This window comes from Sinocyclocheilus grahami, unplaced genomic scaffold (assembly GCF_001515645.1).
Source record: "Sinocyclocheilus grahami isolate Dianchi unplaced genomic scaffold, SAMN03320097.WGS_v1.1 scaffold473.1, whole genome shotgun sequence".
NCBI classification, from domain to species: Eukaryota; Metazoa; Chordata; class Actinopteri; order Cypriniformes; family Cyprinidae; genus Sinocyclocheilus; species Sinocyclocheilus grahami.
In genome coordinates, this window is record NW_015505652.1 from 309,229 (window position 1) to 326,282 (window position 17,054).

Consider the following 17,054-nt stretch of genomic DNA (forward strand, 5'->3'; position numbering starts at 1 on the left):
ACACACACACACACACACACACACACATATATGCATCTACACAACATATATAACAAATCTGTAAATATTAAAAATAAATTTTTACTGATGAAATTATTAGTATATGTATTAGTTATTTTTACTATTATATATCTACTGTTACAAACATCTAAATAATATTGTGAAAGTACAGTTCTGTGCTGGATCAATTATTTTCATTAAATAACATCACTAATTAGTGGTAATTTTAAAAATTTTTTAGGAACAACACTGTACTCACAAAAATAAATTTCTGTATATACTCAATTATAAAAGTAGATTATGTGCATTGAATGATCAGGTGATATTTTACTCTTTTATTCTGTACTATATTAAAATGTAAATGTCATTGACCCTACACGACCTCTGATACAAACCACACAACTATTGCTTCACTTTATTAGTTCTGTCTGTTTGACTATCTCCATCATAAAATGTCTTTCACACTCTTTTTCACAGACATAGGACAGGCTTGTATCTGGGAATAGAGTTGGACTTGACCCCAGGGCCCTCTCTTCACATACATAGTGTCTGTTTCATTGGTAATGATAATAATCATAACCTCACGTGCAATTACGAGTTGTGGTTATGGATGCACAACTGCCAGATCTCAGAATAGACCAAATTTGGGAAAAGTGAGACTAAGAGAGATTGTAACTGTGGGTGCAAAAAGCCAAAGCAACAAGAACAGTCCTCTGCTTGGTGATCACACTTAATTCATTGTGATCAGTGATAAGCTATACTTTAATGCTCACTGACACTTATAGTTATTTCATGATATGGAGAGCAATAGAGGAATAGGCTCATTGGCAGAACCTTTGCCCAAATATTCCAGCTCCTAGAGTCGGTTAAGCAGTGCTGTTTCTTGTTTTTGTCTTCTGACAGTGGTGAGACAGCGTATGTAAGGATTTCACAGCTGCGTCCCAGTTGGGATTCAACCCAACACTCTGTGGTCAAAGTGTCAAGGCTTCAGCTACTGCCACATTAGAGTTTGGCTGCAGTCTGCCACTCTGTACTCGAACCAAGGACATAGATTGTCATTAAGGGAATAAAAATATATCATGGTGCAGCAATCTGATAATAGAAATCAATGCATCCATTACGGAAATTTAATAATCAGTTATAATGACTATAATAAAACCCCATGTGTTACAGATGCCATCTCAGATTACTTGGTTCTTGAGTTTTGGATTTCCGCATCATTCATAATTGCCTGCATACATTTGTTGTAGCTTTCTTTTTCAATTGTGATTGATTTAAATATTTATTAATGTGTATTCTAGAATATTTGGATAGTATACTTAGAAATTAACTTAAAAGTGGCATTAATGTATAGTTGTTAATTCTGTGGTGTTATTTTGCTTTATGTTGATTTTTATTGAATCAACATACATATATTTCTTCAAAAATTACAAGATTTGTAAATGTTTTTGATGTTTTTAAAAGAAGTTTATTAAGCTCACCACATCTGCATTTTTTTGATAAAAATATAGTAAAAACAGTAATACTGCCAAATGTTGTTACAATTTTTTTCTATTGTAATATATTCTAAAATGTAATCTATGAATTTCCAGCAGCCATTACTCAAGTCTTCAATGTCACATGATCCTTCAGAAATCATTCTAATATTCTGATTTGGTGCTTCAGAAACATTTTGGTAACACTTTATTAAAGGCTTTATGTATAATGCATTATAAAGGGTATAATGCATAATAATTCATAATGTGCATTGTAATACATTATATCTTGTTTTAAATAATTAATTATAACCAAATTTAAAATGCATAGTGTAACAGTTTTATAATTATAAAAAAATAATTCAATAATTAACAATTATTTGTTATTGTTATAATTAACAATTATTAATGCTGAATAACATTTGTACCACTTATTATCTTTGTGGAAGCTGTGATACAGTTTTTCAGGATTCTTTAATAAATAGAAAGGTAAAAATAAAAACCCCTACAACATTCATTTCAAAAATAAATATTGTCTTTACTATCACTTTTGGTCATTTTAATAAGCCCTTTCTAAATAAAAGTATTAATTTCTTTTTTTTCCCTTCTTTTTAAAATTATTTTGTTCCTAAACTTCTGAACAGTAACATACATTTTTGTTGTATTATTTTGTCTGTCTGCAGCATGAATTCTCTCTCTACTTACATTTATGTGTTCAGCAGCAAATGTTTGAAAATAATTATGATTTGTTCCAAAATAGTCAAATATGGTTATTTGAATCTTATTTGGCATATAGAATCAGACTAAATAATGTATAAGGCAAATTAAATCAGTTTCAGAACAAATATTTACACTTCTTTTTGCCATTACTAGTCATTGCAGGGGTCATTGCTAAAAAAAAAAAGGTGAAGCATATAGAATTTAGAAAATATGCCACAACAAAAAGGCCAACAAAAGTGTTCTTCTTGGAAATCGATAGTGATTATTATATGTGCAAAGAAAGCAGAGTTGCTCTTTTTGAAAACGCAAGACAACTATGATTAATGGGATGTCATATCAATACAATACAATACAATACTACAGCTTGTTTGGAGTTGTGGATAGAGTTACTTGTGAGAGATGAGCCAGTTGGTTAAAGGCGCATGATTCGGTTTGCGCTGCCGTCTTATCACAGTCCAGCTTGCCCCGACCTGTCACAGCGTCCGAACACTGTGGAATCCGAACGGGAGATGTGCATGCTAAACGTGCAGCAGGCCGCCTGATAGCAGGCTCACAGAGGGTATAGGGTGACGGAGAGAGTGCTCCCAAGGTCAGGTGTTGGGTTTCCCCGCTTAGCCTTCCAGGCTGGTTGTGACATACTCCCCACGGCTCCCAGTCAACAGGGGCTCACATGACCTCTTAGCCCTTTTCCCCTTGGCAGCTGTGAATCCCCACTAAATAGCACTACGAGTTGCTCCGCAAACAGCCGCCACCACAAGGAGAGCATGTTTAGGTCCCCGCTCAACTGGATGGGTATCAGTAGATTTGGCCTGACGGTGCATTTTTTGCCACTGAGGCGAGCTTGAATTTGACCCAGACTTGTTTTATTTTAGCTTGTGTTTGTGGGCACCTGTCTTAATTTAACATGGCAGCGCTCTTTCTCTGACCACCAGGCTGAGAAGCTCTTGGAGTCTTGTGGTTTTAGCCAGCGTGCCTGGACTATCTGTGGAAAATCCCCTCCAACAAAACAGCACAACTCACTCAGAGGACCCTGAAATATAAACAGGACAGGCCTTGTCAAACACTCGCAGGATTAACTCCATATCCTCCTGTTTCAGTGAAAGTGCCGCATGCGCTTCAGATTGATGCCACTCGAGTGTCAAACACTCACTCTGTGAGAGCAGAATGAATGGAAAGATAGAATTACTCGGGTACAGATTGACAGATGTAATGTTTTGGTGTCTTAACAATAAAATTAACAATAATCATCATTGATAATTGATATGCATAAATGATTTCTAAATGTTATGTAATGTTAATTAACATAATCGGAGTGTTATTGTTATATATTCAGTGTCTTAATCATACAATAATCATCATTGAGATTGATATGCAAAATCAATTTATAATTGTTTAAAATAAATTATTATTAAAATGCAATTTTTTTTAAATTATTGATTCACATAATCTGAGTGCTATTGTTATTTGTGTTGTAATAAAATGAATAATAATAATCATCATTGATAATCAATGCACAGAAACAGTATGTATTTGCTTTAAAAATAAATGGTCATTAGACTGCAAAAAATATTTATTATTATTATTAATCAACATCTCGGTGTTTTTGCAATTTATGTAGTGTTGTAATAAATTAAATAATAATAATCATTCTTATCATCATTGATAATCAATATGCAGAAATGATTTGTATTTTTTTAATAAATGATCATTAGACTGCAAAAATTATGTTATGTTTACTATTTATTAATCTCAGTGTTATTGTTATTTATTTGGTGTCTTAATAATAAAATAAACTAAATGTTATGTTTTAAAGAAATTCTTATTATTATTAGTAATCAACATAAATGGAGTGTTATTGTTATATTCAGTGTCTTAAAAAATTAAATAATCTTCATTGATATCAATATGCAAAAACAATTTATAATTGTTTGAAAGAAATTATTATTAGAATGCAAAAATGTGTTTATTTTATTTCTCATCATAATCTTAATTGAGTGTTGTAATAAAACGAATAATAATCATCACTGAAAATCAATATACTGAAACTATATGTATTTGTTTTAAAAAAGAAATGGCCATTAGACTACAAATACAAAAATATGTATTATTATTATTAATCAACATCGCTGTTTTTGTTATTTATGCAGTGTTGTATTATTAAAATAAATCATTATAATCATTATCATCATTGATAATCAATATGTAGAAACGATTTGTAGTGTTGTCATGTATTCAATGTCTTTAATTATAATAATAATTATTATTAGTTATTCATAATGAATGATGTTTTTTGTTGCAATCAACTGATCATTTAGTTAAAACAGTCATTTAAAATTACAACTTAACATGCAATGGACTATTTTAACTTTTGTTTTGCTGTATCTAAATTCTAAGCTACATTTCTCAGTTTACAATGAAGGCCTGTTATTTTTAAAAAGTGAGCATTTATCCCAAAAATTTATTATTAGTTATTCATAATGAATGATGTTTTTTGTTGCAATCAACTGATCATTTAGTTAAAACAGTCATTTAAAAATTACAACTTAACATGCAATGGACTATTTTAACTTTTGTTTTGCTGTATCTAAATTCTAAGCTACATTTCTCAGTTTACAATGAAGGCCTGTTATTTTTAAAAAGTGAGCATTTATCCCAAAAATACATTAAGTTACTTTACCTAAAAATATTATTGATACTTGCTCCACGATAACAGAACAGATAGTGCAATAGAATTACTGGCCAAAATCTATGAGCCCTCAAGTTTTGTGCAAGACCAAGTGCAGAAAACTCCAGCGTAATGCGTGAGACTTTGTGTGTGAAGCACATGACGAGATTTCACAAGCTCATTATGCACCGCTGATCACACTTCACTGGCAGCCTGCTATAGCAAAACTGGTGTGAACACAGATGTTTCTATGCGCAAATTAAAAGCAGGGGTTACTGCTTGCTCTGCTGTCGAATACACTCCAAGGATTCTGTGCTAGAGACGTTTTCCAGTGTGAAAAGTTCCTCGCCAACTTTGTCAACAATGGGCAAGAACGCAAACTACGAAACGGCCATCTTTCACTGGGTTGAGATGGGTAAATATTTTCCCAGTTGTTAAGGATGAGCTAGCGAGCCAGCTATGTGCTCGTTTTAATGTCGGGTTTGGATGAAGAAACTTTACCTAGTGACTTTTCCAGGCTCAACATGGCAACTCAATCAAGAGCGTAAGCGGGACATCATACACCGCCGTACCGTGAAATATTAGCGTCTAGAAAAACGGACCTGCAATTATTGATCTTTATAAAGTAATCCCCCAGCACTTAAGAAAACCAAAGGAAATAGCTGACAGAAAACACTTCAAAAGATTATTTTCCCGTAGAGAATCAATATCATTGAACATAGTAGTTTTTTGCCTCTTTGCACCAGTAGTTCAAGACTTTGGGTTTGTTCTGTGAAAACCCAATCTGTTTCTTGATCTTTGCGGAAAAGCACATCTGTTTCCTCTGCTCCATGTAAAAACCAGCTCAGACCACATAGAATCACACTGACTGTCAGCTGAAACTTCCCACTTCACCCTGATGATACACACATGCACGGATGAATATTTGAAACAATTCACTGCCGACCGAAGTGTCTGCTTTTACTCAGAAAGGTCAATGTGAGGCCTCCATTGATGATTTTATAGAGACTTTAGGATTTGTATTAGTGTAATTACTAGCTTATCTCAAGCCAAAAAAGTCAAATGTAAGTGCATGATATTTTTAGTTGAAGTATGATGTAGATAGCTTTAGTTTTATGCTTCAAACAAGGGAAGAAAAATTGCCAATGGGGTAAGGAAAATAAACTTTTCCCTACCAGAGTATTTGTTAAATCTAGCTAACAAAATATATATTGTGTGTTTGAGTGGTCCAGACGCTACACCTATTAGCAAGTTGTTTTTTTCTTTCTTGTTTTAAGCATAAACCTTGCTAAAGTTAATTAATATAAAATATTATAGTATATTATATTATCATAATGTATGATTTTTGTTGCCTAATGATTCCCTAATGATATGTGACCCTGGACCACAAAACCAGTCTTACGGGTATATTTGTGGCCAGGGGCGGCGTTTCCGTAAGGCAGAGTATGGCAGTTGCCATACCCTAGCCCAGTCAGGTGTGCCGTGAAAAAAATTATCCAAACTTCACATCTCTATTATAATTCGTTATTATTAAATAAAAATCAGAGGGTTTTACAAATATTTAACCTATGCTAAGTATTAGAAAAGGGCTTCTCAGAAAAACTTGGTAACGCTATTGGATCCTCAAGCTCTCAGCGAAACCTCGTAACTTCACCCCACCTTCATTCAGATTGACGCGCCGCGCACAGCCTCGAGACAGAGCTCCGCTTTTTCGCAATGCAAGGATAAATACCTGATGTTTGAATAGTAGCGTTTTCTTCAAACACTATGTCTGTAAAAGGCTAATGTTTTTGTGTGTTTGAAGAGTGGAAAAGTAGGTTATTTGCTGTCTAGCCAATATACTTTTGTTGGCCTATGTTTTAAATATCATTCGCAATGCAAGGGTAAATAAATAACTGATGTTTGAATAGTAAAGCATTTTCTTCAAACACTATGTCTGTAAAAGGCTAATGTTTTTGTGTGTTTGAAGAGTGGAAAAGTAGGTTATTTGCTGTCTAGCCAATATACTTTTGTTGGCCTATGTTTTAAATATCATGAGATTTTGGCCAAGTGTTGGCCTTAAACAACAAGAAAAACTAAGTGGCCATATAGCAACAATAATTTAACGTTATATAACCTGTAAAAGTTGATGAAAGCGTATAATGCGATGCACTTGCCTCAGATGCGGCCGTTCTATTGACAAACAAAACACAGATCTCCTCATTCGCCGGCCAAAAACCTTGTTAACTCCATTTGAACTTGTTTTTCATATAGCCTGTTAAGTGCAAGTGTCTGATACAATACCAACACTGACGACGCAGTGTTGTTTAATTATTTACTTTTTTTTAGCTTTCTAGAAAGCCCCCCCCAGCGCGCTCCATACCCTATGGTTTTGTGAAACGCCGCCACTGTTTATGGCAATAGCCAACAATACATTGTATGGGTCAAAAATTTGTTTGTTCGATTGAATCGAACTCAAGTTGGTTTCCCTCATTGGTGTGGATCTTTTGGGTAGGTGTGAATACAGCAATCGCACTCGGGTGCGGACCAAATAACTGTACTGAGAGCCAGCTGAAGAGGTGGTTTCGGTCCGCTTCCAAACAAACTCTGGTACGGTTGAATGGATAAACCAATGAATGGATGACCTTAGTACACTTGTGGTTTTGTTTACAATTTCTGGTTCATTTGCAAAAATGGCAGTGTGAAAGCGAACCACACCAAACAAAAAAAATCTGCATTGTATTTGGTCCGGACCAAAGCAAGTGAACTACCGGACTTTCCTGGTGTGAATACCTTAAGTAAAGATCATGTTCCATGCAGATATTTTGTAAATTTCCTACCATAAATATATCAAAACCTAATTTTTGTTTAGTAATATGCATGGCTAAGACCTTCATTTGGACAACTTTAAAGGTGATTTTCTCAAATATGTATATTTTTTTGCACCCTCAGATTCCAGATTTTCAAATAGCTGTATCTCGGCCAAATATTGTCCTATCCTAACAAACCATACATCAATGGAAAGCTTATAACTTATGACACTTATAACTGGTTTTGTGGTCCAGGGTCACATATATCAGATAAACAGTGGAAAACTGATGATGCTCTCTGAAATACATCAGAATTCTGATCCAGCAAAATCTTAAACAAATGTAGAACCATGTGACAATTGTCCCAAAACATTGGTGAATATTTTCAATTCACCTGCTATTTTTACAGGTCTCAATGGGATACACAAACCTGGATGGAATGGCTTTGGTGAAACTGTATAACTGCATAACCTGTATATTGTTTTCTCCTGAACAAAAAAAGGCCACTGACATGGCTTTTTGACTTCTTGAAATGTAGACTATTTGGCTTAAAAATCAGGGTATTGCACATCAAGGGCCCTATTTTAACGATCTAAGTGCATGGTCTAAAGCGCACGGCGCAGGTGCACTCAGGGCATGTCCAAATCTACTTTTGCTAGTTTAACGATGGGAAAACGGTCGGCGCGCATGGTCTAAACGAGTTGTCCCTATTCTCTTAATGAATAATGGATGTTTTTTTGGGCGTAATGTGCAATAATCCAATCAGAGCCAGTTGTGCTCATGCCATGGCGGATTTGCTATTTACACGGCGGAATTTGCAAGCGCAAAGACAGAACGCATCTCCAAAGAGTAAACGGAGCAGCTCATGCACGAGCAAGTAGGTAGCCTAATTCTGATACATGACTATCCATGACTATATTATTGACTATCCATTATGACATGTAGGCATTTTTATATTTATGTAGCCTACACAATAATAATCTTTTACATTGCAATCCTTTAATTTTTAATATTTGGCATGTTTGTGTGCTGCTGTGTGTCCCTGTGTGTGTAATAACCCGTGCTGTGGACCCGCCTATACTAACGCGCTCTTTAAATAACAAAAAAACTACTGCGCCATTGACTTTAGACCAGTTTTTTGTTGGTCAATGGCACAGTCTATTTTCAGTTCCTCAAAATAGCAAAGCGCCCGAACACACCTCTTATTTTAGACCAGCATGCCTATGGGCGCACAAATTTGCGCAAATGCATTTGCTATTTAAACAACGTGGCGCAGGACGGGAAAATTAGAACTGCGTCAGGCTGAAACTAGGAAAAACACTTGCGCCGCGCCTTGCGCTGGGTGTATGATAGCACCCAAGTGTTTCTGAGATACTATTGTAATTTTTATTAATATTTTGAATTCATTTTTATGTTTTCCATTTCCATTTCCATTTTTGTGAAAGTTTTAGTCATATTGATTTGTGTTTTTGTCATATTTATTTATTTTTTAATATGTCTATATAGTTCTTATGGCTTTAGTTTTAGTTAACTATAATAACCCTACATCTAGCTTTTTTGCTTCCTTGTTGAAAATACGCAGTAGCATTAAAAATTTTAATTAATTTGTCATTATTCTTTCCTGATGTGCCGATAGATCTGGCAGGCAGAACAATTTGTAAAAATAATTGTAATATGTTTTTTTCTTCTGCCTGCTTGCTTGATAAGAGGCAGTTGTGTTTTTGCGTTTGAACACAAACGCTGGATTCTGCTGGCCGTCTCTAGGGGAGATGATCTCTTGTTATGACAGGCTATTTTGGCTCAGAACGCCTGGCACAGCTGCAGGGATGTTCTCTGGCAAGCGTGAATACAGTGCTGGCATGATGGGGCTTTTTAATTCCCTGTGCCAAGAAGTGTGTTGGTTTGGTAGCCGCTCTTTGGCCCATCACATGACAGGATGCTGATCTAGGCTTAATTTGTCCCTCAACACACTAATGCAGAGCACTGATCCCGGTTTAATTTGCTCTCCACCACAGCTCGCTTTAATTTAATCCATAACGCATTAGAACCTGACCATTGTAATCAGATATAATCAAATTGCATTTGCGAAAATCCAGCTTAAGATGTCAAAGCCCTTAGATGTGGCGTGTCTTTTTGGTTTTCAAACAAAACGTAACAGGTCTTTGATAAAACATCAGGATATTGTTGGTTGTTTGACTTCACTGTGCCGGGTTACTTGCAACCAACCGTCATTGCATAAGATCGTAGCACATTATGTCCTTTGTAAGCGGCTGGAGGCTTGCCAGACAAAACAACCAGATCCCTCCTGTCAATCTGGAGCTTTAGTGAGTGAAGTGGTTTCCAAGCAAAAAGATAACGCTTACACCACAGCACAATGACAGATAACACAAGAGCAGACGCTCCATAATGCCACATGGCATACATGGTTAAATCATAAACGGGAATTTACAGAGATGCTGTCATGTTAATAGGCTTTTGCCTACATGCACTCTTGAGCAATACAGCTTTTTGTATACACAGATACAGTCGGTCTTTATTAGTATCTTATGGAAGCTTGTTTCCACCACCTCTGAATAAAAAAGGTAATTGCCAATTTACATCTCATCATTCTCATTTTTTCTCTCGCAATTCTGAGTTTATCTCACAATTCTGATGTTTTTCTTCCAATTCTGTGAAAAAAATATGATTGTGAGATGATAAACTCAGAATCATGAGATATACATGTAGAATTGTAAGATGAACGTGCAATTCTGAGGAAACAAAGTCAGAATTTTGAGATAAAAAGCCATAATTACTTTTTTATTTTTTATTTCACGGCAGAAACATGCTAAAAAAGAATATGAGATAAAAATTCAGAATTCTGAGTAGAAAAGTCTGAAATGTGAGATATACCTCACAATTGCAAGAAAAAAAGTCAGAATTCTGAGAAAAAGTTGCAATTACTTTTTCTTTTTAAATTATTATTTTTTCCCCGTTTCAGAAAAAACTGAATCGCAAGATGTAAACTCAGAATTCAGAAAAAAAGTTCAAATTTGCATGAAATAAGTCAGAATTTTGAGATAAAAAGTTACATTTACCTTTTTCATTTTTCTTCTTTGGCAGAAACAGGCTTCCATAGTATCTAGTGGCATTTTTAAGTTAAAATAATTTATTAATAATGTATGTATGTAATAATAATATAATGTAATATAATATAATTTATAATATCTGGTATCATTTAAACAGTGTAATCATATTTATGTAAAAGTTTCAAGTTTATAATATACTGTGCATCCAAAACGAACACTGAAATAATTTATTAGTTATTTTTATTTTATTTTATTTGAGTTAGTATTAAAGTCATTACATCCCCTCCCCCCATTTTATTTCAGTTAACACAATGGTTTTCTTTTAGTTTTTGTTAACAATAATAACACTGACCTCTCTCTTATGTTTACCAGTGCAACCGCTGACTGCACTACACTGTCTGCAACAATACTGAGCCGCTTTGTGTTTCTCGGCCAGGCGTGCGTCCTCCGGCGATGCATGAAAGTATCTGCGGGTAAATGTTCTATGGAAGATGACGGTGGCACTCCACTGTGGAAAACACCACAAAAATGATGATTTATTTTGTTTCACTTTACTTCATTGCATATGAGGAATGGCAAGCCATTGGACAAAAGATTTTGCAGGGAAACCTCAACGGCCATAATGAAGGAGAGCCTTGTTTTAACATGTCATTAAAATGATTTTGCATCTTGCAGCAGTCTGGGGAATTACAGTCTGAGCTTGTACTCGACCAGTACCCAAGTTGGCAATGACCACCAGATGGCAATCTGTCAACAGCCTGACGTATTTTTGCATTTATGTAGACTAATACTAATAATTCAATAATACACTTATGAATCAGGGTCTGGGCACTGTAGGTGATTACTAGCCTGCATAAATTGTAATTTCTAGTATTCAGACAGACCTTTTGGTTTGTATACTTGGCCAGTATGATAATGGATGGGTAGTTTGCATCCAGTTTATGGGTGCTGAGCCAGAATAATATTGAATTTAGGTGTATTTTATCATCATTTACTCCACCGAATTGGTTTGGACAAAAACAGTTGAATATTTTCCGTTTCTTTTCCTTTGTGTTTCACAAAAGAAAGCAAGTCATACAGAGTTTTAGAATTAAGTGAGGGTGTACTGTATAAATGATGACAAAATTTCATTTTAGGGGGGAACTTTGCCTTTTATATATAAAATTAATTCATTTTAATTACATTTAAAAATTTTAATTCATGTATTTAATTTTCGCACTGTTATTGTATTTTATTTTTTATAGTTTATTTATTTATTTGTTGAATTGAATTTTTTAGGGCTGCCAAAGTTAATTTGTTAGCTGGTATCATTTAAAAAAGTTTAACAGAGTACAATTGTTCTGCACAGTCTGTCTAGTATTATTGATATCTAGTTGCAATGTCATGTTAAAATAATGTATTAGTTATTTTATATTTTATATTAGTTAGTACTGAAGTAATAAAAATGTTTTCTAGTTTCATATTTAGTTGCACCATTTGTAGTATTTATTTATTTATTTGTTGCCAAATTATTTAGGCTTCTAAAGTTAATATGCTATTTTATAAAAATTTAAAATAATATTTTATGCTATTAAACATATCAAAAGTATACCAGCTAGCACATTAACAGTTATAAAGTAAAATAGAAAATTCCGTACGTACGTATTTCGTACGATACATTTCAAGTGAAGCAAAGCCTGAAAAAAGTTGATATGCTCTGACATCTGGTTCTTATCCTCGCGGTATCCTAAAGACGGTCTGGGTAATAGCGTTGGTTAAGCAGAAGCTAGTCTGTCTGAGGTTCCTCTGACAGTTGCAAACCCAACATGTTATTAGATGCAGAGAAAACACCACTGGAGTGCATCAGGAGCCCGGATCAGTTTAGCACAGCCACAGACGGTGACATTGATCGATTTCAGTCACATGGATGGATTTCTCCTCTCGCTCGGAGGATGGATTCTTATTACTGTAAATGGTGGAACACTTATCCCCACAGTCTGAACATACTGGTATTCGCAGCAGGAGCGTACAGTTAGAGACAATTTTCGGAGGAGAGCACTCTTCAAATTGGCCTGTGGGCACAGCTATTTTCTACTCTAAACAACATCCCACAAATCCAGCAGAAGGAATTGTAGAGAAATGCCACAGACAGGTTGAGAGACAATTCATTTTAAAGAGCAAAGTCTGCTTCCTCTCAGTGTGAGTTTTTCTTTACAGGCCAAAAGAAGCCGGGAATTGCAACTGGAATTCATTACTGACCTATAGTGCTTAGTTAAATGGGATACATGCGTAAAAATCGTTCTCTGTTGCAGCGACGGATGTTTTTGAAAGTTTTGAAACTGTAAGTCGGTCATAAATATTGATTGTCTTTGAACTTACTGCATGATTAATTAGCCGAACCATGTGTGTTCAAGGTCACAGTCCGTGTACTGTGTTTGTTTCCCCTAAACAATTAGCAGTGTGAATTAAGGAGCGACAGAGGGTTGTTTACCACAGGTAATCAGTCATAAAAGCCCCTGTGCACAATGACCTGTTTCGTTTAAATGCTACCTGCTGAATTATATATGAGGAAAGTTAAATGCTCAGACTGGGCGTTCTACTCCAGAAAATACCTTCACGTGGGAAGTCGGCTTCTCTGGGTCTTCTGTACTTTTATTTTGAGATGTACAGCGGTGGTGTCTTTTCTAAGCAGGTGTAAGATGTTTATTTGCGGTACGTGTTTGAACATGGGGGCTGCTCAGCGGGAGGCCACTGGCATTAACATTTGAGCAGCGCAACGCTCTTCTGACAGGCCTCTCTCTGCAGCGCAGTAATTACAAAGAGGAGAAGGGATTATTGTCACAGATACTTTGACGCAGGTAAACCGCCTCCCGATGATGCCATGAAAGCTTAGCAGAGGCTTCTTTAAGTCTTTTTGAAGTGGCTTTGTTTTGATTGTTATCGCCACATTATGAGTCCTGACAGGCTTGCCAAATATACAGCAACGCCGCTGACAGCTTCAAAACAGGGAAAATGTTTTTTCCCTTGTCACTTGGGGAAATTTTTATTTTTCTTAAATCTTATTTCCGTTTTTTTCTCATGTTGCTTCCTGTCTGCACTTACAGAGACAAAGTTTTCAAATTCTAGTGATGTGATTAATATTTGCAAATATTTGCATGTGTCTACCTACTGTATATCTAGAGAGTCCCTGAAAGTTTCAAAGGACTTTTGTAGCCATGAGCTGCATGCACCAGCAGAAATATAAATATGTCTAGTGTATTCAAATGAAACGACTTAAAAGGAGCAGTTGTCCAGTGCTATTATAGTTTGTTGTGGCCTAATTTCTAGGGAAGCTGTGAAAAACAGCTTATCTCTCTTTCAGTGCATCAAGGTGTAAAGGATTCATAAATGCCCTGCTGTGGGTGTTTTACTGACAGGCACATGGGATAAAATAGAGGGTTGACACTAATAATCAAGATTGATTTTCTCGATCATTAGACTACAATAAAAACATATAATCATATAATTGTAGTCCATTTAGTTAATATTATTAATTTAAATATAATAATATTTTAAATAATAATAATAATTATTATTATTCCAAAGTTGTTTTACAGTCTAAATGGTCTTTATATATTTATAAAATTAATTAATTTATAAATTGCTTTTATAGTTTAAAGAAAAGTATTATTATCATTTATGGTTGTTGCTTTGCTGTCTAAATAGTCTTCATTTTAAATATATTTTCATAGTTATTTTTAATATTATAATTTATGTTAATAAATTCATTTTATAGTTTACAAATATTTTATTTCTGTTTATACTAAGTTGCTTTGCAGTCTAAATGGTTTTAATTTTTAAATATATTTTTCATATTTATTTTTAATATTATAATTTTAATTCATAAATTAATTCCATAATTTTCAAGAAAATTATTATTATTATTATTATTAATGCAAAGTTGCTTTGCAGTCTAAATGGTCTTTATTTCTTAAATATATTTTTCATGTTTATTTTTAATATGATACTTTTATTGTTATGATTTATTTTAGTTATTTAATTAATTGCATAATTTTAAAGAATTTATTCTTATTCTTATTTTTATTTATGCAAAGTTGCTTTGCAGTCTAAATGGTCTTAATTTTTTTAAATATATATTTGTCATATTTATTTTTTTGTTTGAATATCTGTAGACATATCTGTCACATTGATAATCTCATGCTCAGCCTCGACTTTGTGCCTAACAGTAACAAGGCTTAGTCACTGTTTCTTTTGTCAGAGCAGCCAGTGAACAGAAGACCGTTGCCATATCAGCATGGGTAAACAAACAAATGTGGTACCATGGAATGCTTCAAAATATTTACAATGGAGTAACCCCTTTCAGTCACAGGCGGGATAATCTGGAACTTTCTGCATAGCACAAATTGTTCTCAGCTGGAAGGTAGTTCTCTCCCGTGGGTCAGTCCTCAGCTGCACAACTGTATTTAGATCACAAGACCTCTGTTCCTTCACTGGCTGGAGAAAACCATTGTCCAAAGCAGGAAAGAGCACTTTCTTCACTGAAATCCTTGAATTAAGGTTGATATACCAAATTTAGATTTTGAGCAGCCTATAGTGTTTGGGGTTGAACATTTTTTGATCTTGCCATCCTTACAATGCATGATCATAGTTTTTATCATTTACATTGTTTTTTCCCTGTGAACAGAATAGACTCTCGACTCATTTTGGGGTCACCGTCAACCAAAATCGTTAAGGAAATATGAAGAAATGAAATGTACATTTTTAACACATGCCTGAAACCAAACCTAAAAATCATGTACAGTCTAATGTTTATTAATGACAAATGTTGAAAGGTTTAAAACCTTGCGGAAAATCCAATTGCATGTGATTTCATAATGCCACTGCACATTAAACATAGAGACAATTTCTGATTAGGCTCAAAGGTTACATTCATGTTGATTAATAACCGAGACATGCTCCCCTAGCAACCGCTACGTGTGTTGTCATTGGCCCCGGGCTATACCCAAGTCACCCGAATACATCCTGTGATTAGCGACGACTGAGACATCCAACCACATTTCCAGTAATAGCCTCATTCTGAGTTGTATTTCCTATCAATCTATCAGAAGCCTCTAGGTCCCAAAACCTTTTTTCGTCTAGGCCACTTGAGCAGATTAAAGAAGGATTCAATATGGAAGCATTTAGGTTATTAAATATCTCTTGTAGAGACGCTTCTAAACTAATTGCAGTGAAGTCTTTTCACTTCTGAAGATGCATTAATGCTGCATTCGTGACAATATGTGGATGTAAACATTCTTGCTGTCTGTTGTCAACATGCAACTGGAAAAACACCGGCTAAAAATGCTGTCACACTTAACATCACATTCACCTGTCAAAAAAACAAGACCTGCAACTTGGACCCCACCTTGAAGCTTTTGTTCCACCTGATTGAAATGAATGTTTGCACAATGACTAGCATTTCACATCTGACGTCAATTTGGCTTAAGAAAAAAGAACAAAATGTACTTTTTCTCTTGCTTCTGCTTGAGAGTGTATCTATCCGTCCGTCCGTCCGTCCGTCCGTAAATGTCAGTGATTTGAAACTGGCAAACATATTTTACAGTCTAGTCTAGAAAGAAAAGAAAGCAATTTTCCACTCACCATGCCATGGTTTAGCCACTGAGGTATAAAGTTGTCCAGGAGTCTTGGATATACCAAATCTCTGTCATACACGTAAAGCGTCCAGAACATAGTCACCACAAACTGCAAACCAAAAACAAAGAAAATACTGATAAGGAATCATCCGATCACAAAAAAACAAAACAAAAAAAACATTCTGTCACCATATTAAATATTGTATAATATTTTTTTTATAGTAACCTTTTAAAATTAATTCCTTAATATTAATGAAATGCATAGAATATGTGTGGTATGCGATTTTATTTACATTTTGTTTATATTTATTATAAATAAAATGTGTATATCCACACCTGTGAATGAACGGCTTTCTGCTTTCAATGTTTTTTGTTGTTGTTTTTTTCAAAATAATGCTGCAAATACAGGGGGCATATCATCAAGTCAAGTCACTTTTATTTATATAGTGCTTTATACAAAACAGATTGTGTCAAAGCGGCTCTACAGTATTAAACAGGAAAATAGTGTCGATAGTGCTAGAGGACAATAGTACACTCAATTTTCCAGTTAAAGTCAGTTCATCATTGATTCAGTGATGTCATCGTCCAGCTCAGTTCAGTTCAAATAGTATCTGTGCAATCAAGTCGAAAATATTGACAGATACCCAAGTCACCCGAATACATCCTGTGATTAGCGACGACTGAGACATCCAACCACATTTCCAGTAATAGCCTCATTCTGAGTT

At 34.8% G+C, this 17,054-nt stretch overlaps 1 protein-coding gene across 1 annotated transcript in view; it reads right to left on the bottom strand.

Annotated features, from left to right (window-relative positions):
- Positions 1 to 16,477, bottom strand: part of LOC107553436 (androgen-induced gene 1 protein-like) — a 23,067-nt gene extending 6,590 nt beyond the window's left edge. The window contains exon 1 of the mRNA XM_016235623.1: positions 16,337 to 16,477. Within this exon, the coding sequence (XP_016091109.1) occupies positions 16,337 to 16,426 (90 nt within the window). The 5' untranslated portion in view covers positions 16,427 to 16,477. The remainder of the gene's footprint in view (positions 1 to 16,336) is intronic.
- Positions 16,478 to 17,054: the final 577 nt, after the last annotated feature.